The sequence below is a fragment of the Abramis brama genome (assembly GCF_963993115.1).
Source record: "Abramis brama genome assembly, chromosome: 4".
Lineage (NCBI taxonomy): Eukaryota > Metazoa > Chordata > Actinopteri > Cypriniformes > Leuciscidae > Abramis > Abramis brama.
Genome location: NC_139966.1, coordinates 33,943,665 through 33,970,247, shown reverse-complemented (window position 1 = coordinate 33,970,247; position 26,583 = coordinate 33,943,665). Strand labels below are relative to the sequence as shown.

Here is a 26,583-nt window from a genome sequence, read left to right as displayed (position 1 = left end):
TATACACTCATCAGATGAATATTTGTTTCCATATTTGTTGTGAGTTTTATATGTTGGTACAAATTTTGTATATTTATTTGTAATAAAAACAGACAAAACAAAAAACACCACAAGCAGAAAAAGACAGGACTTTTATTTTGGTCTGGTGATGTGACGTCACAAGGCTGCGCCACGGTCCTGTGTCTGTAAACTGACTAAAGAAAGGTTTGTGCGTTTAAAGTGTTTCAGTAAAACAATTTCATAGTTTTTATAAGACCTGTTAAATAACGCAAATATTATTGAAAGTAACACTGTAATGCTTTATCTAACATAAATGTAAGTTATTTTTGAGAGTAAAGCGCTTCAGCAGAACAGAAAAGGTGCGTCTCATTTCGCTCCTTGTATTATGAATCAGATTGTACATCCTGAACACGAATTGAGGCACTGGAAAGTTCCAATCGGAAGTGAGCATCCCTATGCTTTTTTGTTTTGTTTGTTTTTTGTAATGCTTTATTTAGTAACAAAGCACATCAATTAAATACAAAATAGCAATAGTTAAAAAAAAGTAAGAATATTATAAAATATTATAAAATACAGATAGTAATAATAATACAAATAAATAACACAAAGAAGAACAACTATATACTCAGAGGTATTGAAATCAAATCCATATCATAACAAAAAAAACAAAAAACAGGTCCTTAATAAGGATAACATTTCAGGGCTTTACCACAATCTATAGTCTTTTTTGCCTTGGTGTTCCTTATATCCTTCAATGATTTAAGATACTGACAAAGCTCAAACTTAAAGGGGGGGTGAAATGCTATTTCATGCATACTGAGTTTTTTACACTGTTAAAGAGTTGGATTCCCATTCTAAACATGGACAAAGTTTAAAAAATTAGACCAGAGCGAGAGAGCGAAAGCAGTGCGCCCATCAAAGCGCTGTGCTCGGCTTTAGGGATATCGAAAAAAAAATAATGTCAAATGTTTTTAAATAAAAAGCCTGTTGAATTGCACTACTTGGAAAAAAATAGGCATTACATTAACCATGCTTGCATTTTAATGCATTGTATTTTTAGGGCTTGCATTTTTATGGGCTGAAATTCAACATGGTTGAATATTTAAGCTGTGAATATTTCAATTAAAAACATTTCAAACACATTTTCATTATTAAAAATTCAATAATCCATATTCACCTTTCATATTTCACTTCCAAAATATTCAAACTGTTTAAAAATACAACCTATAATATTCAACAGGCATTTTTCGGTCCATTTTATTTCGCTTTGCAAATTCGCTTCCACAAATTCAGTGGTTCAAATTCGACAGTAAATTCAACATTGACATCCAGGAACTGCAGGAAAAGCAGTAGATTGCCGAGCATACTCTCCATCTGCTGTTAGTCGACCTCACCAGCAGGTGGTGCAAAAGCGCGTGTTGTTGACGAAGACCAGCAACAGTTAGAACAAGCCATTCATTCATAAAACTTATTTACAGCAATGTAAGTGTATTTGTGATTATTATGAAGGCGGTTTTATGTTAAATTCAGTGTCTTCACGGTTACTTTTCCTGTGTAGCCTACATGCATCTTTCTCTACTGTGAACAAGATTATAATGTTATACAGATGCAATGTTAAATTTTTGATTATGACATAATATTTCTCTTGGTTGTTTAGTTGCCTTAACTTTATATTGTGGCAATGTGCTGCATGCAGGCTATTAGGGTTTCCCTCAATACTTAAGGATTCCCCTGCTGGACATACAAAACGCTTAACATAGCTAATATAACTAATACAGTGATATTAAAAACCAAACGCAAGTCCAGCTCCAGATGGACTCAGAATAACACGCAAAGTTTAATGCTGAGCGTTTCCCAGATAGACTGGCATAAAGTTGGCTTGAAGTTGGACATTTGCACATTTAGAGACCGTCTCTAAAGTGTATATGACATTGGTGTACACGTTTCTAACTTCGATAGCATTTGAATAGAACGACTTACAGTCATAAAACCAACTGTAAAGTGTTCATTTAGTGTCAGGCATAATGCACACCCTTTGGATTTTTGATTCAAATAAATTAAAGTTTGCTATTGAAGTTAGAAACGTTTATAATGTTGTATGCAACTTTGGAGACGGTCCCTAAATGTGCGAATGTCCAATGTCAAGCCAATTTTACATTTATTAGGCTACATTTAGTCATTTAGCAGACACTTTTATCCAAAGCGATTTACAGTTCAACTAACAATAGGAGGACAATAATATGCAAGTGCTATGACTCTTCCCAGTTTAAACTAATGCAATACTTACTTTACTTGGCATAACCTACTATACTATATACTATACTATATATATATATAGAGAGAGAGAGAGAGAGAGAGAGAAGAGAAAATAAAGTGTTAGTATTAATTAATCAAGTGTTGATTTTGTGCCAGTATATCACGAAACGCTCTGCATGAAACTTTGCGCGTTAAGTTCATATTCTTAGTCCATCTGCTTGTCTGTAGCCTACAGCCTACATTCCCAATAAGGTGCGAGTTTGGTCTTTTATATCACTGTATTAGTCCATAAAGCTACGTTAAGCGTTTTGTCCCGACGGAAGGGGAATCCTTGAGTATGAGGTATTGAGGGAAACCGATTATAATCCCGTTCATGGTAGAGAAAGCTGATGACATGTAGGCTACACAGGGAAAGTAACAATGAAGTTATTGAATGAAACATAAACACACCTTTTGTGTCTTTATCATCTTTTCCGCATATATATACTGACACAGATAATCATTTTCATTTTATGAATTAATGGCTTGTTCTAACTGTTGCTGGTCTTCGTCAACAACACGCGCTTTTGCACCACCTGCTGGTGAGGTTGACTAACAGCAGATGGAGAGTATGCTCGGTAATCTACTGCTTTTCCTGCAGTTCCTGGATGTCAATGTTGAATTTACTGTCGAATTTGAACCACTGAATTTGTGGAAGCGAATTTGCAAAGCGAAATAAAATGGACCGAAAAATGCCTGTTGAATATTAAAGGTTTTATTTTTAAACAGTTTGAATATTTTGGAAGTGAAATATGAAAGGTGAATATGGATTATTGAATTTTTAATAATGAAAATGTGTTTGAAATGTTTTTAATTGAAATATTCACAGCTTAAATATTCAACCATGTTGAATTTAAGCCCATAAAAATGCACGCCCTAAAAATACAATGCATTAAATGTAATGCCTATTTTTTTCAAGTAGTGCAATTCAACAGGCTTTTTATTTCAAAAACATTTGACATTATTTTTCTTCCATATAGGGAAGTCATCGGCTGCGCTGCTGTCAAAGGACTTAAAGAAATAAACAATGTCACCAAAGAAGTGTGTTTTTGGTTGCCAGGGCAAGACAACCCTGCACAGATTCCCAAAGAACCCAGCGTTAAGGGACCAGTGGATGGAGTTTGTTTTTCCAGAGCATCAGCGGAGTTGTGCAAGTGTTCTTGTTTGTTCCCTGCATTTCGACGATGATTGTTTTATAAACAAGGCCCAGTTCGACGCCGGATTTGCAGATCGTCTAATGCTTAAGGATGGAGCAGTCCCAACGATAAAGGTTCACGGTCGTGCGTTGAAACCGCAGGCGGTGAGTAAAACGTACTCGGTTACTAATGTAACCTCAGTTCTCTCTAGAAGAGGGAACGAGTACTGCGTAATATCTTACGCTAGGGGAAAATCTCTTTTCCGCGAGATATTGAAGCCAAAAATTATCCTTAATTTTGAAATAATGTAAAACGCGTTGCGGCAGCATGCAGACATAGGCAAGACGGCTCGCACGCCTATTGGCTGCCCTGCGGCAACTGCAGCAGCCTATCGAGAGAGGGCCCTCATGACGTCATATCCAATGGGGGCGCTTCGCGCCTACTGTGTCACGTCCTGTCGAAACAGGCGTGGCTTGGGCCTATAAATACAGCTCGACAGGCTGATAGAATCTGGTTTTTCATCGCCGAAGCAAACCAGAGCGTGTTGCAGGCACGGCAAAGATACGCAGTACTCGTTCCCTCTTCTAGAGAGAACCGAGGTTACGTTAGTAACCGAGTACGTTCTCTTATGAGAGGTCTCTCGTACTGCGTAATATCTTACGCTAGGGGAACACAGTGTAAAACGCCGTGCGTGCTGAGATCCAACACCAAAGTCCCAGGGGCAGGTGCCCGGGGCTCATATAGTGCATGATCACCAGGGACTCGTAGAGAGTCCGGGAAAGAGGGGCTAGAACAGCATCATTCCCGTAATAAGTAGCGTCCTATAAGGAGCAAATTATATCAATAGTGTTCCACACAGTCAGGGCGAAAAAACTCGGCCTGGACTGATGAATATTATGGGTCTTACACACTGCCCATAGAGTTATTTAATCGATCAGCGAGCGGCACTCAAGCAGTTTCAGTATTCTGAGCCAATAGCATCGGGGCAGCAATACTGATTTATTAGACCGAAAGCAGCTTAGCCTGCAAGGCGGGAACCTCTAGGTTATAAAACCTTATAAATGTAGAAATGTAGACCAAGCCCACGACGAGGCCATGCCTCTTGTGGAGTGCGCTCTGACACCTAACGGGCACTGCACGCCCTTAGAAGTGTAAGCCAGCGCTATAGCATCAACTATCCACCTGGATAGACTCTGTTTCGACGCCGCTAGTCCCTTAGAACGTCCGCTGAACGAAACAAAGAGCTGCTCCGTCTGTCTGAAGACAGTCGAGCGAGACACATAAGACCTTAATGCCCTGACCGGGCAAAGGAAGCTCGTGTCCATGGCCGCCACGTAAACCTTGAGCGTGGATGGGGTTCTGCCCTTATCCAGTAGCTCTTGCAGGAAGGAGAGAACCTCCGTCACCCCACAATCTGGGGGTGATATGCCACGAGCTGTGCACCAGCTAGAAAACACAGACCATTTTGAGGAATAGAGCCGTCTAGTAGACGGGGCCCTAGCCTGCGTGATCGTGTTTAACACTCCCACCGGGAGGTTAGCGGGTACCTGGCCCACGCATGTAGGGACCACAGCTCTGGGCGAGGATGCCAGATCGAGCCCTTGGCCTGAGAGAGGAGGTCCCTCCTTACTGGTATCGGCCATGGGGCAGTGCTTGTCAGCTGCATCAGAACTGGGAACCAAGCCTGGTTCTTCCAGAACGTAGCCACAAGTAGCACTGAGTTTTCCCTGATTCGCTCTAATACCTGAGGCAGGAGCGTGACGGGGGGAAAAGCATAGAGCGGGCAGCGGGGCCAGACGTGGGCCAGCGCATCCCTGCTCTTGGAGAAAAAACTCCGGACAGTGAGCGTTTTCTTGAGAAGCAAACAGGTATACCTTCGCTCTGCCGAATGTCTTCCACAGCAGTTGGACTGTCTGCGGGTGTAGAGACCATTCTCCTGCTGGAACATTGTTTCTGGACAGTCTGTCTGGTCCCATATTTTGGTGGCCTGGCACGTGTGCTGCTCTCAACGAGCGCAGATTGTGCTGAGCCCAAACCAGGAGGCGCTCCGTCAGCCTGTAAAGGTTTCGGGACCTGATACCTCCTTGGCTATTTATATAGGCCACCACCGACATGTTGTCCGAACGGACCAAGACGTGGTGTCCTTTTATCTGGGGACAAAAGCGCCTCAGCGCGTTGTCGACTGCCATCATCTCCAGGCAGTTTATGTGTAGAAGCTTTTCCCGTTCTGACCACTGGCCGAAGAACGGTCTGCCCTCGAGCAGCGCTCCCCATCCCGAGGTGGAGGCGTCCGTAGACACCACCTTCACACTCGAGGAAGTCCCCAGGCTTACACCTGACCGGTACCAGTCGGTCGCTCTCCAAGATTTCAGAGCTGAGATGCATTTCTGATCGACCTTGAGGCGAAAAAGACCGGAGGCCCACGTTCGACGCGGTACTCGCGCTTTTAGCCAGAACTGCAGTGGGCGCATGCGAAGCAGACCCAACTGGAGTACTGATGATGCTGAGGCCATGAGACCCAGCATTTTCTGAAACTTCCTGAGCGGGACTATAGTGCCACAGCGGAAGGATTTCGTCATGCGCTGAATATTCAGTCTGCGCTGTGGCGATAGTTGTGCTGTCATAGACAGCGAGTCCAGTTCTGTGCCCAGAAAAGATATTCTCTGACTGGGAGACAGTGAACTGACATGAGTCGATTTTATGTGTGCGAGCCCTGGAATGTGGCGTGCTGTGCTTGTGTGTAGGAATGAGCACTGGGCTGTGGGCCTTTTTACTACACTCCGCCTGTTTCGGCGGGACGTGACGCGACGCGACGCAGTAGGCGTGAAGCGCCCCCATTGGAGCCAAATTGGCGCGCGAGCCGTCTTGCCTATGTCTGCATGCTGCCGCAACACGTTTTACATTATTTCAAAATTAAGGATAATTTTTGGCTTCAATATCTCACGGAAAAAAGAGATTTTCCCCTAGCGTAAGATATTACGCAGTACAAGAGACCTCTCGTAAGAGAACTGCTTCTGCTTCAAATGTCTGTGTGTTGTTAGCTATCGGCGCGTAAGCACAGCTTTAGCTCAGCCCACACGGCACGCCTCCAACCGCTCGTTTTTTTCCGGAAAGACTCGGTACAGCCTATCTTTCTTTTATAAATATAATAAAACTGAAGACTTTTTGGAGATATGAAGGGTGCAATACTACTCTATAGGTACTCAAGATTAACATGAGATTGACTGAAACTGAGTGTTTCACCCCCCCTTTAAATTGTATAAAACTAGGTGTATTTATTGACCATCATATTTCCCTAAAATAATAAACAAATTAAGAACAATATATATATATATATATATATATATATATTCTAGACTTTTCTTTTTAACATGAAGACACAACACTTGCATAACTAATAATCATAACAACTAACAAAAATAAGAAAGGAGCTACAGGGTCTCCTTGTTTTACACATCTAGAAATATTAAATCTGGGAGTTGTTCCAAAAGGTAATTTAATTGAAGTATTGCAATCGTTATACACTGTATGAACCACTCTAAAAAAAAATTATTACCAAAGCTAAAAAAAAACAAGAGTATCCATCATGAATGCATGGTCAAAGGCTTTATAATAGTCAATGAATAATATATAACTTTCATCCTAAATTAAGAAAGTATAATCAATTAGATCCAAAACAAGACGAAAATTATTTCCAATATATCTGCTTTGCATAAAACCAGACGGGCAGTCATCAATAATTTTATCCAGACAAAGTTTCAGTCTCTCTGCGAATATTGTCGATAACAATTAAGCATCATTATTAATTAATGAAACTAAGTGGATCTTTACCTGACTTTGGAATAAGGGTTATTAAACTCTGATTCATTGTATGCAGCATTTTCTCAGCTTCCAATATTTCCTAAAAAACATGTAAAAGGAACACAGAGATATCTTCCAGAAAGGTTTTTTATTAAATTAAGCGGTTAAACTGATATTACACAGTGTTTTATTATTCTTCAATTTGGCAATATTTGTATCAATTTCATCCAATATTATAATTCCTATCACAAGTTTTTTTAATACTATCCAACAAAAAAAAAGTCCCTGCGTCTCCAATACCTTCATCTTATGTGTATCATTTTTTATAAAAGCTTGTTACAAACTGAGAGACCATTGAAACTTTAGCATCAATCCTAAGTATTTTTAAGGAGGACAATTCAGTATTTCTCTTTTCGAGATTAAAAGCCACACCTATTATGCAAAATTCACTTTTACATGGTGTTTGAACAATGGGCCCTATCTTGCACCCAGCGTACTAAAAAAATTTAAACGTCACGGTACCAAGTTTTCTTAAGTACCGGTGGTACCGAGGACCCGTTCAAACCCGGTTCCTTGATGCGCATGCATGCACTGAGCGCGTGCAGTTGCGCGTCCTCTTTATTAAAGCGCTGAGACATGGCGACCGGCGGTGCTGCTGACGTGGTGGCTGTAAATCCACTTGTTGATAAGAAAGGAGGAAAGAGACACTTATGGAAATATTTTGGATTAGGCTAATGTCACGTTGCCATAAGTGGCCGTTCACATGGCGCGTTTTTTGCAGATTCGTTATTCCAAATCTCTCATATTAGGAGCGACGCGGCGCGCTCGTTTTTCCCGTTTATATACTGTCTATGGTTTTTCCAGGAGCGCCTATGTTCATGTTTGCATAGCAACGACAGACGCCACGGGAGAGAAAGCGCTTGTGGAAAGGAGAAACTTGTCGATCTCCGAATGCAACGTTACGTTACTGTACATGAGGAGAATAAGATGGAAAGCTTGTAAAGATTAGTTCCATATAAATTCACGGATAATTAGTTGTTTTGTCGTTAGTGAAAATCAATATTGACCTTGTATTTGAAAAATGATCCTCATATAAAAACAATAGGCCTACTAAAATTCAGAGTAAGTTCGTTCGCATTCGGAGATCGACTATTTTTGAAACGGTGCGAAATGCGCTCTCCATGATGACGAGGAAGTATCAGCAAAGAATTTATCGATTTCTAGCACTTTGGTACCGAAATTGGTACCGAGAACCATGGATTTTCACTGGTATCGGTACCGAATACTGAAATTTTGGTACCGTGACAACACTACATGCATGTATCATTCCTATTTTGCACCTGACGCACAGCGGACTTTTCCCTCCACAGACGCACGTCGGTAAATTAGGGAATGAACTTGCGCTCCCGGGGGCGGTTCAGCGAAAAGAGGAGGCGGCCGGCGCAAACGTTCCCTGGTGCTATTTTGCAGTTCCAGAAAACAATTCCACCACAGACCAGGAAAAACCTAGTCTAAAGTCAGTGACGCGTTTTCAGTGGCGCGTTCAGATGCTATTTTAAGGGCGCATGCTTGGCCATAATGTAGTATGTGCACAACACGCATACACTTTGCTTATCTCATCTACACACAGACGCAGCAGTTCCAATTTTGCAAAGCATACATAATTACAAGGAAAAATATTCCACACGTGGGAAATCATTGTGGTGTCCATGAAGATGTGAAAAAATATGCATAAATCTAGCTTACACATTTACCCAAATTATTATACGCCTGTTTAACCGAAGCTAATTTGGGTGTGTTTCTCCCATCCCCATACAGTGTCACTTCTCTGTCTTTTACGGCCCTGACGAGAACGTTGGTCTCCTCGGATGTGAACCGCTCCTGGTGTGCGCCTGGCAAATTCCCCATTATAATAGCAATCCGCCATGGAACAAACGCGCCTGCTCTTAAAGGGAATGTGAGATGATGCTCTGATTGGTTTATTTCACGTTATGCCCAAACCACACCTATGAGTAATGTAGCTACTGCAGACCAACTCATTTTAGATTTGCGTCGGGCGAGATCCGCCCACAAAGTTACTTGCGTTTTGCGTTTGATACTTGCGTTTCAGATTGTTAAAATAGGGTCCAATGTGTGTTGGCAGTGTGTGTACACAACCACCCTTTAATGATAAAAATAAACAGTGTGTTTTTTTTTTTTTAATCCCCATAAATCATAAGCAGTGTCTCAGAACAAGCTGTTTTCTGATTCTGGGCAATGTGACGTCCTTTTGCTCAGGCCCCTCCCATGACTGTTGGCGGACACTGCCGTATTAGCATAAACCCGCCCTGAGTGAACTGATACACAGTCTGCCATTGTTTCGACGTGGGAGCAGCTGTACCGGACAAGAATGTCTTCTAAGCGATTGAGGTGTTTTGTTGTTGGATGTAAGAATGAACACAGCAGTCGTCATTTACTCCCGACATCTGAGCCGCTGAAGACGCGGTGGATTACTTTTATGTTTGAAGGGAATGCGCCCCCTAATCTACCTAAATGCGTTTATGTTTGCGCAAATCATTTTATGCCAGACTGCTTTGTGAACGAGGGTCAGTACAAAGCAGGTTTTGCTAAAAAATTGATCCTGAAGGATGGATCGGTACCAACTCTTCGTGATCCAGCTTCACCTGCAGAAGTAGTAAGTGTCACACTGTTTATTTTTTATGAATTTTGAGCAAATTGCCATTTCAGTCAATGTGCCTGTTAGCTATTTCCACAACAAATGCGGCTAAAGCTATTGTTGTCTTAGAGACTAGGGACCCTATCATACACCCGGTGCAATGCAGCGCCAATTGTACGCAAGTGTTTTTTGCTAGTTTCAGCCTGACGCAGTTCATTTTCACGTCCTGCGCCACATTGTTTAAATAGCAAATGCATTTGTGCCCATTTGTGTGCCCATGGGCGTGATGGTCTGAAAACGAGTGTTCAGGCGCATTGAATGGTGCGTTGCTATTTTGAGGCAACTGAAATGACTGTGCCATTGACCAACTGAAACCTGGTCTAAAGTCAATGGCGAAATATTTCTTTTTTGTTAAAGAGTGCATTAGTAATGTGCGCCTATAGGCAGGTCCACAACTTTTTTTTCAGGTACACTTTGCTTATTACACACACAGGGAAGCAGCACACAAACATGCCACATATTAAAAATAAAAGGATTACAATGTAAAAGAATAATATTGTGTACATAACGATATGGTGGAATCCGGTTTGTCCCGTAGATGATCTGCTTGTGCGCTTTAGATCTGTTTCCTCGTAAGAGAAGCGTTCAGTCTTTCTGCTTGCAAATTCCGGCATGTAAATAGTGAATCCGCCATGGCGCGAACGCAACTGGCTTTTAAAGGGAATGGGAGATGAGACTCTGATTGTTTTTTTGCACGTTACGCTCAAAACACACCCATTACTCATTAAGAGAAAAGGGACAACCCTTTTAGACCGTGCGCCGACCATTTTTCCCGTCGTTAAACTAGCAAAAGTGGATTCGGGCAAACCCTAAGTGCACTTGCGCCCTTCACTTTAGACCATGCGCTTAGATCGTTAAAATAGGGCCCTAGATGTCCGTCGTCTATTTTAAACCTTGTTTATATACTGTATAACCACGCTTTTATAAAGAACAGTATAAAAGGTTATTGTCTTGAAAAACTGTACGTTAAAAATGTTTGTTTATTTGCAAAGGCCAGCACATCTACACAAAGCCGTAGCTCGAGGGATGTTGGCGTCCAGACAGAGCCATCACAGCTACACAGTTTTGTCACACAACCATCGACATTTCAAGCACACCACAGGAGTATCGGTATGTTGATGGTTTTAATTGTATTTGTTTTGCACAGTAGCCGCAATAGAGAATGTGAATCTACCTCGTTGTGCATTGCATAATAGGTAGTGAGCGTCATGTTTGTGGTAGCTGCTCAGGAGTGTACAATGACAACAAATACAAATCACCAGTGGAAAAACGAGTGCTTGCACTCGGTTAGAATACAATTATTAATATTGGAATGTCTTGCATTCATACGAGCACTTAATCGTCAGTCTATCATACACTCATAGAAATCCTACGTAGCTTTCAATAAATAAAACGTGACCATGATGTTTCTGCTATATTAAATAATAACTACTATATAGCTTGATATTTGCCAGTGGATCATTTATTCAATCATCATATCACCCTAATTTCTTAACGTTAAACGATGTGGCATAACACTAAAACGTTGCTGCATTATACATTCCAGGTGTCCAGACAACTGTGTCAAGTTTTGACCTTAGTATGGCATCAGTTTCTCATACAGCAGTTATGTCTTCCACACCACTCAAGACTCCATCAAAGAGACCTCATCTGGACCTTGAGGAAGAGGGAGATGAAGAAGATACTCTCAAGGAATGCTCTTCTATACTAACAGCACAAGAGACTGATGTCACATTCAATCACACATCAATAACAGAGCCAAAAGGCTTGTTGTAAGTATCTATTATGTGCAGATGGTTTAGAATTATGTTTGTTTTAATCATTACAACCCTCACGTTGTGCTTATATGCATGCATATTTTTTTCAGAGCTCAAGCATCCAGTCCTGTTCAAAATATTAGTAAATATATTGTCTATGAGACCTGCATCATGGAACTGTTCGAGTCGTGCCCGGTATGTCAGCGAAGCTGTCATGTACGATCGCAAAGGCTTGGGACATTTTTACGTGTTGAACAACTCTGCCATCACTGTCAGTTCTCACGGAAATGGAACAGTCAGCCAATTATGGGCTGTACTCCAGCGGGCAACCTTCACCTTTCTGCTGCCGTGTATCTCTGTGGTGCTTCATTCTTCACACTTGAAAAAGTAATTGAATATCAAATAATTAATCGCAATGCAGTTACAGAGACTAAACATTTATAATGTCAAAGATGATTACATTTAGTAATTTATTACTTTACTGTATAGAAACTTCACTGTTCTCTATGTTGTCAGATATTTGCAGCAATGAAGCTACAACTTTTCAGGTACGACACCTTTCGTCGCCACGCGCGAATGTGGATTGAGCCTGCTGTTCTTCACAAATGGAGAAACTGGCAGGATGAGATGCTACAGCAGTTAACTCAAAGGGAAAAAGTCATTGTTGGAGGAGACATGAGGGCTGACTCACCAGGTACATTGTGGGAAAAAGTAAACCTGTTATTGAAAATCCCCCAAAAAAGAACGTTTGATAAGACTTTATAAAGAATGATAGACTTTTCGCACATCTACCAGACAAGGCACAGTATGTAATAAGGAATTATGTTACATTGTTTTTGAAGGGCACTCTGCCAAGTATGGCAGTTACACAATGATGGACCTGGAGACGAACACCATTGTTGACGTACAACTCGTCCAGGTAAGTGAGCAGAAACCTTTGTAGCAACATGCTGGAAGATTTGCGTTTTTAATTGAAAGACTCATTATACTACGTTTCTTTGACAGAGTAATGAAGTGGGAGGAAGTTACCACATGGAGGAGGAAGGTTTGAAGAGAAGTCTCGACTTTTTGGACGCTCGTGGTGTGACCCTGGACTGCATTGTGACTGACCGGCACCCGCAAATTAAAAAATTCCTCAGGGAGCGCAATGTTAACCAGTTCTATGATGTCTGGCACATAGAGAAAAGTATATAACCTTACTACCATTCTTATAATTTGCAAGAGTTTTACAGACTAATAAATGTGATAATACTGTAATAGCGAATGTTTCTGGATCACCAATAACAATATAATAGGGTTTTTTTTATTTAAATATCCACCACCTATTACACATTAGTCCACTTATTGTGAGTGTTGTCATACTTGTATTTAATTGTAATCTCCAGGAATTTCAAAACAGTTGGAGAAAATTTGCAAGTTGAAGGGATGTGAGAAACTACATAACTGGTTGCTTAGTATTAAAAATCACATCTATTGGACTGCTAAATCATCAAGCAATGGGCCTGAAAGAGTGGCTAAATGGACATCTATGCTGAACCATGTCCAAGATAAGCACACACATGAAGACACCAATTTTCCTGCATGTCTACATCCACCAAGGAAAAGTCTAAACAAAAACAAGTGGCTGGCAGCTGGTATGTAGTCTCAAGAAGCAATGAAGTTAGTTCTAAACAAACTGTATGCAAAACATAAAGCTTGTCTTTTTTAGTCAATATTAAATGCTTAGTCAGTTCTTATTTCTGATTAGTATAATTAAAGAATATTTCCAATTCTTTAGGAACTCTGGCATATTACAAGTTGGAGAAAGTTCTCTCCAACAAGAGAATTTTGAAGGATGTGGCCAAGCTATGTCCTCACTACCAGACTTCTTCCATTGAGGTTTTCCACAGTGTCATACTACGGTTTGCACCCAAAAATGTGGTCTTTCCATTTCTTGGAATGTTGTGCAGGTAACGCAATTATTGTAAAATTAATTTCCCGTTTGCATACACCGTTGTCATGTTATGTTGATAATGTATTTCTTGCTTTCAGACTGTACCTGGCTGCACTACACTACAACGAGAATGCCGGGTGTCCTCAAGCCACAACAGCAGCAGGTCAACCCCTGCTCAAAGTGACCTTTCCGAAGGCCAAGGAGGGAGAATATAGGGTCAGAGAAGGGAGACAAGCAACTTTCAGTATGTATAACCTGAGTTTACTTACAAAATGTGATAGAATTGTACAATACCTTTAGTGCACTTTTCCTTACAAGCTATGTGAAAAAACAATATATAACTATCTACAAATAAAAAATGTCATATTGCACAGGATATGTGGATGACCTGCTGGACCTCATATTTGATCAAGTCTTTGTGGATCCTGCACCATATGCGGATGAGGTCTTGAGGATCCCCATACCACCGCCACTGTGTCCAGAGTATGACCGGCTTGCTTAGGATGAGGCCATCTCCAGCAGGGTGTCTCGTTTTAAGATATAGGCGGTCGAAAACCTACATAGCTGCCCTGGGCATCAGGAAACTCTCTTCGAATACTCAGGACCACACAGGCTGAATCACAACTCATACTCTTCGTCCCAGGAAACCCCAGCACCAGCTAACAAAGCTCTGATAAGCTAAAAATCTGTAACGACTGACACACAGGGACATTATCATAGCCGGGTTCAAGGATTTTTTTTGGTGTTTCTGTTTTATATGTCTATCTACGCTGTCTGGAGTTTTAGTTTTTGATATTCAATACATTTTGGCAAAACATTTTTGTTGATAAAACGTACTTTTTAAAAGTAAAGGTAAAAATTTATTTGTGAAGGTCATTGTCTTTGTAAATTATATAAATAAATACATTTATATTATGCAAGTTTCCATATGAATTTACTTAAGGATATAACAACAACAGTAAGGTACAGAGTTTGTGTTCACTCTTTATGTATGCTTTGGTTTGAATATAACCTTGGGAAATATAATGCTAAATGTTTTGTAAGATCACATGAAATAGACATTTGCAGTTATATTCGCTAATCATTTACACACTCACTGTTGTACTCCACGAAAGTCGCAGGGGACCATAGTCAACTCTGTAAATGTTAAAGGGTCATGAAACCCCAAAACACATTTTTTGAGATGTGAACAGAAATGTACAGGTTGCACATCACTGAAAACACTAAAAGCACAGGGAAAATTTTCCCTAGCAATTTCGTTCTTCCGGGCTGAAAAGCAAAGTCGAGGCAACGTCTGGGAATGAGTGGTAGAAGCATGCGTAGTGTGTGACTGGCTGTGGGCACGATTCTACGTCAGCTGGCCTTCAAGCTAACTGCATTTATTCATGAGAAAGAGCTTGTTTAATCCAATCACATTACAGCGGAGGATTCAAAAAAACATGCGGCACACGCATGACAGTGGTTTCTGCGCCGAACATGTTCAACTCTCATAAAGCGGATATTATAGTTCATACTGCCCGGAGCAAGCGCGTTTCAAGGTTCATGACACTTTACATGCGTTTTTTAATGAAAACACATTTAAACAAACTGGATCCATTCCGGGATGGTCCACCATACATGATGGAGTCACTTGCAGTTGTTGCATCCGTCTTCTAACCTTCATTACAGTAAAAAGCGTTAGGCATTTTTATGTCACACGTTCTGTTTACAGCAATTATAACTGTAATTAAATTAATACCCGCTCTATCTTCCTGCCGCATATGTTTTCTGGTTCTGTAGGCATCCTCTCATATTTGCCACATGAGCACCTGTACGGCAAGTAATATTTTTCACATGATGCAGCAACAGTACTCCTCACATAAAAGTCATGTTGTTATACTGCTTTGCTAACATTTTATCCGTATTTGTGTCGTTTCATAAAGGCGCTTGGCGAACGCTATCACAGTATCTGTGTGTGTTGCTAATCCATCATTGCAAATGGGCTGCGAAAACTCGACAAGTACATAAATGCATCAAATAACCATTCCGAGACGTCCTGGTACATTCTCGTAGGTGTTTCTTCTACCGGAGTCTCTCCTTCATCTGGGTCAGACTCTGGTTTATACATCTAGGGCTGAATACCGAGTCTCTCGCTCTCAGTCATGGTCATGTTGCTTTCTGCCGTACCGACTATATAGGTTTGCAAAGCAGAGATGTATATGTTACATATGCACTACGCCAGGGGTAGGCAAGTAAGTTTGGCATTGGGCCAAAAAAATATTTCGCCACTAGATAGCGGGCCAGAACAATGCAACTAGAATTGCCTATGACAGACTGTTACAGTGTCTTTTGTAACTGGTAGTGAGCTGTTACTCTGCGTTAAATCCTGTAGTAGGACAGTCATTAACAAAAAGCCACATTTGTGTGGCAGTGTCCGGGTTTTACACTGGATAAATTAATAAAGCAGTAGTGACACATAGCCTGGCAAGTATCTTCATTCACCAACTTGCAACACAGACCACCTTGCTAAAACACACATATATGGGAGATACGGAACTCAAAAAATAAAAAAGGACTTGAATAAGCCCATTAATGGCATGTTTGAGTCATGCTCTTGTGGGAATGCAAATGTATTAAAATGTTTCATTTAGGTTTACATTGAATTTAGCATGTTAAGGTTAGGTATAAATTATCAGAGTTTTCTAGCAAACGACTCTGGTCAGTCCTGTTTTACTGAAACTCTTGGAGTTTGTGTTTTAGCAAGAAAGTCCAGCCAGTCCTGTACTCGGGTCTCAGTGTTTGAATAGATATGCTGAGTGGATTAGGGTGGGCAATGCTCTCAGTCTAAAACCAGTTCCTAAACCTGTCTTTTTCGGTTCCTGCCCCTAAATGTATATAAACTGTAAGCGAACATTCACGTCAGGCTTGGTGACTGCAGCTGCCGACAGCTCGTGTCCTCAATAAAGAAACCTGCTGAAGAAACAACCAAGTCTCCTGGTCTTGCGATTCTAAGTTCACAACAACTTGGTGCCGTGACCCGGATGGAGAAAAAGAAAACTCAAAGAACTTCAAGCTCAAAGACCTGAATCCAGATTGAAACAGCAAGATCAAAAGATCTGCTTTCCAGACTGCATCTTTTGGAATCCAGAGCGAAACTTCCAGCTAAACAAAGATTACCAGACTGAATCTTTCCAGCTTCCTCCAGATTGAAACTTCAAGCTCAAAGATCTCAAAGCCTGACTGAGTTCCAGAATCTTCCTTTACAACCAAGGGTTGGTGAGTTTTTCACTCCATTCAAAGAACTGCTACAGACCAGTATATGTGTTTTTCCTCTGCGCCGTTCAGAGAAGAGTTAACAGACAGCTGCAGGGTTTTGTTAACTAAGTTATCCTTTAAAAAAAAAAGAAGTTTTTTTTAGAGATGAAAGATACCCTCTGCCCGTCAGGGAAGATTAACATTACAGGTTAATATTGTGTACCCTTTGCTTTAGGCAGAGAAGAATTCGCTTTACGTGCTAGTTATTTCAGTTGATCCTCTGTTTTTGTAGGCAGGGAAGATTTTAGCGTAAATTGCTAATATTTTGTTTTACCCTCTGTTGTTGGCAGGGAAGATTAACAGTTACATGTTAATATTGTTTGTACCTTTGTAAGCTAGAGAAGATTTAGCCTCATGTGCTAATAAGATTGTACCCTCTGTTTGCAAGACAGTAGAGAGAAGTTTTTTTTAGTGTTTTGTTTGTGGTAACAGAAATTCACAAAATGTTTAGGAAAAGTACTAGACAGATTACACCTTTTTGGACAGATAGTGAATTCAAGTCTTTGTTATCAGAGCACATGGACTCAATCGTGACTGAGGAAGTCAGATTGAATTTAACAAAGAAATTTGGCATTGATCCAGTCAAAGTTTGGTCAATCGAAGATTGTAAGAAGGTACTAGGAGAAAGTATTCGCAAGAACAGTGTGAAAAGTTTTATCTGTTGTCACAGAGAATTTGGTTTAACCCTAGCTACAGAACAGTCTAAGCGCAACTCCGAGCTAGAGAAACAGATCAAAGAGCTCCGTGCTAGAATATCTTCATTGACTAAGAAAGTAAACCGCAACAAAGATGCAGAAAAAACTGATGTGGAAGAAGTTAGTCAGCCTGATAACAATTATCCTGACTTAAAAGCTTTCTTTGAAACAAATGTAGCCATCCAATCAGTAACTGATCAGCCTGTAGATTCAGTGCAGGTTTGTGGGGCTAGGAGAAGATCTCAGGGAACTAAAAGTGTTACTCCGAACTCTTCTGTTGTCCAAATACAAACGGTTGCCAAAACATCTTTATGTCCTAAGGATATAGATAGACTCTCCCAGAGTTTACCCTCAGCACGCACAAATTTTTCTGAATTTAGAAGAGCATTGTTCAGTAAAATGCATCTTTACGACATGTCGTTGCCGGAAGTCACACAGCTGATGTCACAAATTCTAACTGAATCTGAATTCAACAATTTTGAGTCTGCTGTTACTTCCGAACTGCAACATGTCAGTAAAGGCGATTTGAGAGAAGGTGTTTTGAAAATCCTAAAGAATCTCTTAGGACCCAAAATAGATTGGTCGAAAGTTACTAGATGTGTACAAAAGAAAGGAGAGACTATAAGTGAATACACTGAAAGATTTTCTCAGGCAGCTGCCACGTACAGTGGAATAGTGGAGGATTCTGAAAGTGTACTAGATGATAGAGGAGCTCTAATCCGAATTTGGACAGATGGTCTTGTAGCTGAGTACAGAACAGCCTTGCCATTCCTAGATATTACGTGGGCTAAAAGAACTCTCAGAAGTAACCTAGAAAGTTTAGCTATTTGGGAAAGAGATTCTGTTGTCAAAGAGAGAGTAAGAATTGCAGCAGTTTCTGTTAAGGTCAACTCAGAGAAGCCAAAGAAACGCAAAAGTCCTAGAGAAGCCAGTTGTTCTTACTGTGGCAAGCACGGACATTTTGGAAAAGAATGTAGGAAAAACAAAAAGAACTTTAAAGATGTAAATAAGGTTACTCAGCTTCTGCTTAGCCTGCTTGATATTCTGAAGCAGCCCCTCCCCTCCTCGTTAAACTCGTGGGGCAACTTGATACGGTGTTAACCATTTAGGCTGTGATTGCTTAATCTCCCCAGTAACTTACAACAAAGATGAAAGACTTATTTTTGTTTAATAGAACAAAAGGAAAGTGACTGTCACAGTCTTTGTTTGGGGGACATTCAGAAAACTCACAGCCTTAAATGTTACACCACAGAAATATTGCAGTCAGACAACCATCCTCTGTTAATGATGTCTACTAAGACTGATGTTTCACTGGAGAATGGAAATGTGCCAATTTTCTCACACACTGTACAGTTGTTTCCCCTACAGGGATAGGATAGGACACATGGACCAGTGAGGAGCCCAGGAAGAACTGGAAGCAACAGGCTTTCGGGGGCCAACCCTGTGGTGAAGATTCCCTTATAGGCCCTTCCCAACCACTAGTCCCTCCTCACCTCACTGTTCCTTTTAGGTGTCTCATGAATTAAGAAATAGGGAAAGAAGGAACCACAATTAGCAGATACAGATTGAACAGAGGATACAACCCTAATGTTTGTAGTCTTTACAATGAATACTGGTCTGTTGCAGTTGTTTGTTTGTTTTTTGTTTTTGTTTTTCTCTTAAACTCTGTGCCGACACCACTTGACGGTTATCCTGAGAACCATATGCACTGACCTACACACCTGCATATGAAGACCCAACCTCCAGAAAACAACTAGACCAACTGCAGAGACTACAACCAACACAGAAGAAAAAATACACAACGTAGAGACTCACCTACGGGAACTTCAGTCATCTCTCATCATGATCAAGATTGTCGTACTACTACTAACCATCATGGACATCGCACAAAGTGTGGACCCCAGAAACAACATCTTCTTAGAGCTGATGAATATGTCCTTGTTTGCTGGAAAGAACGTTTGCATGCCACATGCACCTTCAGTAGGAGCCGGAATACAGCATCCTACCCAGCCAATTCAACGGCAGGTGCACCCTGGTTTATGTTCTACCAGCTATCAGAGAAAATACACACTCCACCCCAAGCTCTCCACAGCTACAAAATTCATCTCCTTCTATCAACAAAGATGGCTGCATTCCAGGACTCACTTGTGTTCAAACGTGGTGGTCAAGAACTCTTGGAGCATTAATCCCATCGTATGTCCTTGTTTGCTGGAAAGAACGTTTGCATGCCACATGCACCTTCAGTAGGAGCCGGAATACAGCATCCTACCCAGCCAATTCAACGGCAGGTGCACCCTGGTTTATGTTCTTCCAGCTATCAGAGAAAATACACACTCCACCCCAAGCTCTCCACAGCTACAAAATTCAGCTCCTTCTATCAACAAAGATGGCTGCATTCCAGGACTCACTTGTGTTCAAACGTGGTGGTCAAGAACTCTTGGAGCATTAATCCCATCGTATGGTGTACCTGAGTGCTGCACCGGGTTAATGGATCCAACAGAGAATTTGAACAAAATCCAACAAGACATTCTTGATCTTTCAACAAAATTACACCAGATGACTGAAGACAATTCTTCATGGTTCGGAAACTTGATAGGTAAACCCTGGCTGTGGATTAAAGAAATAGCAATGCTGCTGTTATTTCTCCTACTGGCGTTCTACGTATGCTTCCACAGTATCAAGTGTTTCATTCAACAAATGACTCACGCCTCACACGAGAAAATGACTGGTCCAACCATAAAAGAATATTACCCGTAAGAACTTCACGGACCCTAATTGCATGTTTGTTTCTGTGTCAACATGCAATTACAGATGAACAACACAGATCATGCTTTGTGCCTGTAACTTACACAAGTTACAAGAATTAACTTTTAAGTGTATAAATTTGTATTTTGTGAGAGTTTTTTTAAGACTCTCAAAGGGGCAAGTGTGGGAATGCAAATGTATTAAAATGTTTCATTTAGGTTTACATTGAATTTAGCATGTTAAGGTTAGGTATAAATTATGATTATCAGAGTTTTCTAGCAAACGACTCTGGTCAGTCCTGTTTTACTGAAACTCTTGGAGTTTGTGTTTTAGCAAGAAAGTCCAGCCAGTCCTGTACTCGGGTCTCAGTGTTTGAATAGATATGCTGAGTGGATTAGGGTGGGCAATGCTCTCAGTCTAAAACCAGTTCCTAAACCTGTCTTTTTCGGTTCCTGCCCCTAAATGTATATAAACTGTAAGCGAACATTCACGTCAGGCTTGGTGACTGCAGCTGCCGACAGCTCGTGTCCTCAATAAAGAAACCTGCTGAAGAAACAACCAAGTCTCCTGGTCTTGCGATTCTAAGTTCACAACACTCTTAACAAACTATGTTTTATTTCCTCTTTCCATATTGTGAATAATAAATGTGTATCCTTTTAATTTGCTTGTTACACAATGGAGCCTGACTTATTGTAATAATTATTTGGCGTAGTCTACTTTTACACTCAGAATTATTCCTTGGCATCCTCACATACTAAACTGCATTTATCTATTACGTTGTGTGCAGAGTGATGTTAACATTTTAGCTTGCTGGTGAGAGAAAATGGCACTATCAAAGAGTCTAAAGAGGAAAGTTGACAGCGAAAATAAGGCATACAAAGAAGAATGGAAAGACAACTATGCGTTCATCCTACCTAGTTTTGTGAATGCAAAGCCGGTGTGTCTTATCTGCAACAAAGCGATCCACAGACTCTTTTGAATGTCTTTCAGAATCTTTCAAATTAAAAGCTCTCAATTCATCTCAAAATAAAACATTGCTGCAAAAACGTTCTCGTACTTTTATTTTGAAGGCAAAATGTGAGTATGACGGCATAATGTTTTGGAGATTGTGTAACTGTTGCTGTCATGACAGATCTATTTCGTAACCAGCCGCTATCAAAATAATCTGGCTGCAGCTGCGGGCCAGATATTATTGCTGGCGGGCCAGTTTTGACCCACGGGCCGCCTGTTGCCAGCCCCTGCGCTACGCCCTCATCTGAAGACTGGGCGGGGATATGCAGCTGATTTACATTTAAAGTGATACACATCACAATGCTCCTTTAGCTTTATTCTCAAATATTTGATCCAATTCTAATGCAATTTAACTAACATGTCTTTATCTATCTGAGACAAGTTATGTTTTTCATATATAAGAGTAATATGTTTAATGATGGAATCCTCCTTAACCCTTCTGGCTTTGTCCATTTCTTTTCCAAATCTGATAGCAAACTTTTTTATTGAATACTTCATAAATTCCCAATGTTTCATTTGAGAAGCATTTGCCCTACTAAAAGAATCCTTTATAATATATTTAATAACTATTTTAAATCGTTAATTTCAGCCAAACTATCAAAACCAAACATAACATGGATTAGTTTATGGTCAGTATGAATGGAAGGTATTATATAAATTTCCTTAACTTTTTGTGCCAGTTCTTTAGACAGTGGCCAAAAATAAATTCTGGATTGTCTGGAACCATCCTTATTACTCATGTAAACTCAACTTTACCAGGATTCCCATTGATCTATTCATCAAGGCAATTAAGATGCAAACATAAATCACTAATATAAGAATTAAAAAAAATACTGTCTAACATGTCGTGGAGGCAGACAGTCCAGCAAGGGATCACTGATGGGGTTCCAGTCTCCACCCAAAACCAACTTAGATTTAGTAAATGTTAACAACATTCCTGAAATCTCCTCTTCAAAACTCTGCAACAAAGTTTGATTCTCAGCTTTATTATAACCATAAATGTGTACCAAAATTATCCATCTTCCAGATGAGTGTATATTACTTTTCAGTATTTTACCCTTGAACATTCCTTTTAAAATCGCAACACCGGCAGAGTTACTGCTTCCATAGGATAGCCGAAGATCATCTCCCCATTGATTTCTCCAAAACTTGTAGTCAGATCCTAAAGCATGGGTCTCTTGCTAAAATTAAAAGTTGGCCTTGAATATCTTAAAATATAAAAAAAGCGTTTCTTTTTTAACGTTACGAATACCCCTCACACTAAATGAATATAAACAAAATGACATTGCACAGAAAGGTCTTCTCCACCACTTCCTAGATTTCAAATATTCTGATCCTCTAGCGTTCTTCCGAATGAGATCTCTAGTTGACTTGACTACGAACCTGATGATAACTGGTTGAATCGCTCTTTCTGCTAACCCTGTGGCTCACATCACTGGGCTTCATTCACCAACCGTTCTTACAAAGAAATGTGTTCTTAAACCCCACTTATGCACTTTTTATGAAGATTCTGACATTCACTAATGTTTTCTTATCTTGGATTTGTTCTTAGCTAAGAACAAAATATATGAACATTCAAGAGCACTCTTGCACACATTTGAGTGATGACAGTTTGCTCCAAATAATTGGTTACTGCATTTTATTTAATTCTACAGTCGTTTACAATGATAGTATTTTACTGTAATGTATTTCTGATCATTTGTTGAAAAAAAAAAAAATCATAGTATGCAAAGAAACACTAACACTGCATTTTACATCAGCAATTAAGCTGATTAAATCAAATATTATGCCTTGTTTTGAATTTACCTGTTGCAGTAGGATTTCTATTTAAGAATTACTGAAGTTCTTTTTTCATTTGGTGATCGGTGGACCACCACCGTCTGTGCGTCTTTTGGACATTCTCCAACTTTTCTTGCACACGACCCTGAAGTGTCATGTCCTTATATGGGAATTTGCGGGCGTTTTCTTATGCTAATTGGGAACAAATGGAATTACGCTTTCAATTACGAAGACGTGGGATTCATCAATCCTAAGAACACCGGGCTTTAACATCCTTGCCTTCTTGTTCAGCCAGACCGTACAGCCTCAAATTCCACCATCTTTGGTACCTTTCCGTTTCGTTGAGCTCGTCCTCCAGTTCCGTTATCTGTTTCTGATGGTCTCCCATCGACTTCATATTGGAGATGTCTTGCCTTTACATCCTTCAATTCTTAAAAGATCAATTCTGTAGCCTCCTTCAAAGAATTAACACACTCTCGGTTTTGTTTTATTTCTTGTTTGAAAACAGCTGTATTCTGACTCACCTTCTCAACAAATATCCTGACGATATTATCTTCTACTTCTCCGAGTGTGGATTCAACTTCCCCAAGTGCCCTTCAAGGGTGCAAAAACGCTGTTTGGAGTTCGCTGTTAGAAACGCTGAGTCAGTTGAACCAATTGCTTTGCAAAATGGTTAACTGATTCGAAGCGCTTTTCGAAACAGCGAACGCTGACCTCATCTACTGGTCAAAGTGATGTAAATGCAGCTAGAACAACATAAGCATGATGGCAACTGAAAAAATAAACATTTAAGATGCTTTCATGAAAGTGGAATCTGCTAAGTGCGAATTATAAAAAATAAATAACTATTGGCTAATGAGGCCAGTTAAAGGCCATTAACTATCAGATACTCTGACTGACTCTCTTGCCAGTGCGCTGACTACTGAACTAGGGAGCTGATTGAGATGTACCCAGAGATTTATTTTGGATTAATTTTTCTTTCTGTTAATTATTCTCATCTTAAACATGACAGAGTGAAGTCAACTCCTGGTGATGCAACTGAGATCCATGTGACACTATTATAAAGATGACATCTATTAAAGAGGAGAGTGAAGACATGAGGATTGAAGAAGTATTCAGCATGAAACAAGAAGATACTGAGGAACAAACAGGTTGGTTTCATTCTCAGAGCTTCTCTCAGTCATTTGATTCTTATTAAAATATCCACCTCTTCAGAAATGAATGATATTCATTTATTCATTTTTATTTATAAAACACTTTATAACTGCCCATGCAGACCAAAGTGCTGTACAATCAGCATACAAATACATAAACTACTGTAGCATTTTGAGAGGTAGGGTATCACCAAAAGTGGGGGTTGGCAGATTTCAGTCCAGGCAGAGCTCAAGCAACTGGTTTCTTTTAATCATCAAATCAAAACTTAAACTTCTAACAGAAAACACACACACACAAAAGGACTGTTTACATGACAATGTTTCAACTTAAAACATACAACTTTTTATGCGTTTTGAAAATGGTCTCCATGTAAACAAAAACGCAAATCTCTGAAGACGACAGGCTTGTGCACAATTCAGAATTGAATTGAGAATGACTCCTTAATTCCAATTCAATTCTTGAATTCGAATTTAATTTGAATTGATGTCAAAAACAGGATCTAGAATTACAATTCGAATTTGAATTAAAGGAAGCAGAATTGCAATTCAATAAAAATTCAAAGAAATTCATATACATATTGTAAGTGAAGTGTTTAAAGGAGCTGTATGTAAGAAATGTATTTCAATTAATCATAAAATGGCCCTGATATGTCACTAGACATTAAGAAATCATGTTCATTTCAAATACTTATATCACTGACAACAGTAGTCCAGCCAGGATATTGTCATTTAAAAAGTGATAGTTGCAGCCCTCAACTGATGTTGATGTTGTCATGTTGTGTTTTGGCCTGATGCTCCACCCTCCACCTATCTACCAATCACGAAGTCAGTAGTGTTTCAGCATCCGGGTTGCCAGCTCTGCTCTAGTTTAAAGCTCCTTGTAGCAGCCTACGTTCCTGCTGGATCCTGCAGCCTATCTGGCAACCTCGAGTCAGGGGGGAGGGGGAGGGGATACACCGCTCTACAGTAATTTGAAAGTGATTGCAGTACCAGTTTTGGCCACAATCTTACATACGGCTCCTTTAACAATGAAGCTTTACAGTATATGTCAGATATGTTTGCATTATAAATGATATTAGTTTGAACTACTTGTACAGATTACATTAAATGTTTTCCCCCAGCAATGAATGTTAAAAGCTCTAGTCACAGAACAAATAATTAAGTTTGATTTATTGTAATTGTAATTTTGTGGAACATGATGGAACATGACTCCATTTCCCAGAATGCTTTACTTTAACCAAGTATTTAAAATGGTTGCTAAACAATTTGAGGTGGACATTTGTTTGAAAGCACAATTTGATGGGCAACACTGGACTTTTTAAGTTTCAGAAGTCCTTTACAACTTCAGATTACAAAGGTTGATAGATTTGACACCTGTAACAACAGCGACATGGAAAATAATAGCAGGCATAAAAGGTCATATGTACTAGTTCATTTTGAAGAACCAATTCCATCAAAAACACCTGGAAACCACAGAGCCATATGCAAGCACTGCAGTGCTCCAGTCTGTGGCTCCGTCAAGGCTACTTCAAATTTCAAAAGGCATCTACAAGTAAGTTAACAGACAGACAGTCTTCTATTTTGAAAACCATCTCTTGATGGTATTATGCAACTGATATTTGATATAACTATTGTTGGGGTCACTACTCAAGAATGTGTAATACACATTATTCACTTTTAAAAATACCATGATGCATTACCTTACTTGTTATTCTCTATGGATAGTAACTCATTACTCTACTCATTACATTACTGTAGTGCAACACAGCAAGAGCCTGGCATATAGCTCATAAAGGGTTATACACACCTTTAACTCACAACACAACAGTAACAGTAATATTAATGTGCTACATTACTCAGTTACAGCCAAATATGATTATATTATTATGGCATTACTTTGTAAGGAGTTACCCCCAACACTAGATATCATATGTGTTTAAAAGCATGCAAGCACACTTTTTACTTATTACTTATTGTAAATCAAGAAAACAATTATTGTCAATTGTGGAATTAATAGAAATATTTGTTCTCTTAAAGAGTAATATACATTGAGGTACTTTTTTTCCTACAGAAGAAACATCAGGAAATCTTGATGTACTGTGAAACCAGCGATTGCACAATCCAGCCAAACCAGAATGAAGATCATGGTAATCCTTCTGAAACAGCCAGTTCCAGCTCTAAGTGGTCATCAACTAATAGACGACAAGTTGCTCTTACTGAGTGTTGTTACATATATTGCAAATGGTCTCCTCCCTCTCTGTACTGTT

The 26,583-nt window shown here is 39.9% G+C and overlaps 1 protein-coding gene across 8 annotated transcripts; it reads left to right on the top strand.

The window, feature by feature from the left end:
• The first annotated feature begins 155 nt into the window (after positions 1-155).
• On the top strand, positions 156-14,553 carry LOC311080620 (uncharacterized protein). 8 transcript variants are annotated; one of them, XM_084110669.1, is made up of 13 exons: positions 156-204; positions 3,356-3,595; positions 9,051-9,906; positions 10,941-11,058; positions 11,495-11,720; positions 11,816-12,092; positions 12,222-12,399; positions 12,548-12,624; positions 12,711-12,891; positions 13,091-13,339; positions 13,483-13,654; positions 13,737-13,882; positions 14,013-14,553. In XM_084110669.1, the coding sequence occupies exons 3-13, from the start codon at positions 9,622-9,624 to the stop codon at positions 14,138-14,140; spliced, it is 2,037 nt and encodes a 678-aa protein (XP_083966795.1). In that variant the 5' UTR covers positions 156-204; positions 3,356-3,595; positions 9,051-9,621; the 3' UTR covers positions 14,141-14,553. The 8 variants fall into 8 exon arrangements, with proteins under 8 accessions (XP_083966795.1, XP_083966800.1, XP_083966799.1 ...); XM_084110674.1 differs by lacking the exon at positions 9,051-9,906; XM_084110673.1 differs by lacking the exon at positions 9,051-9,906 and having other exon boundaries at positions 160-204; positions 3,276-3,595.
• The last annotated feature ends 12,030 nt before the right edge of the window (positions 14,554-26,583 follow it).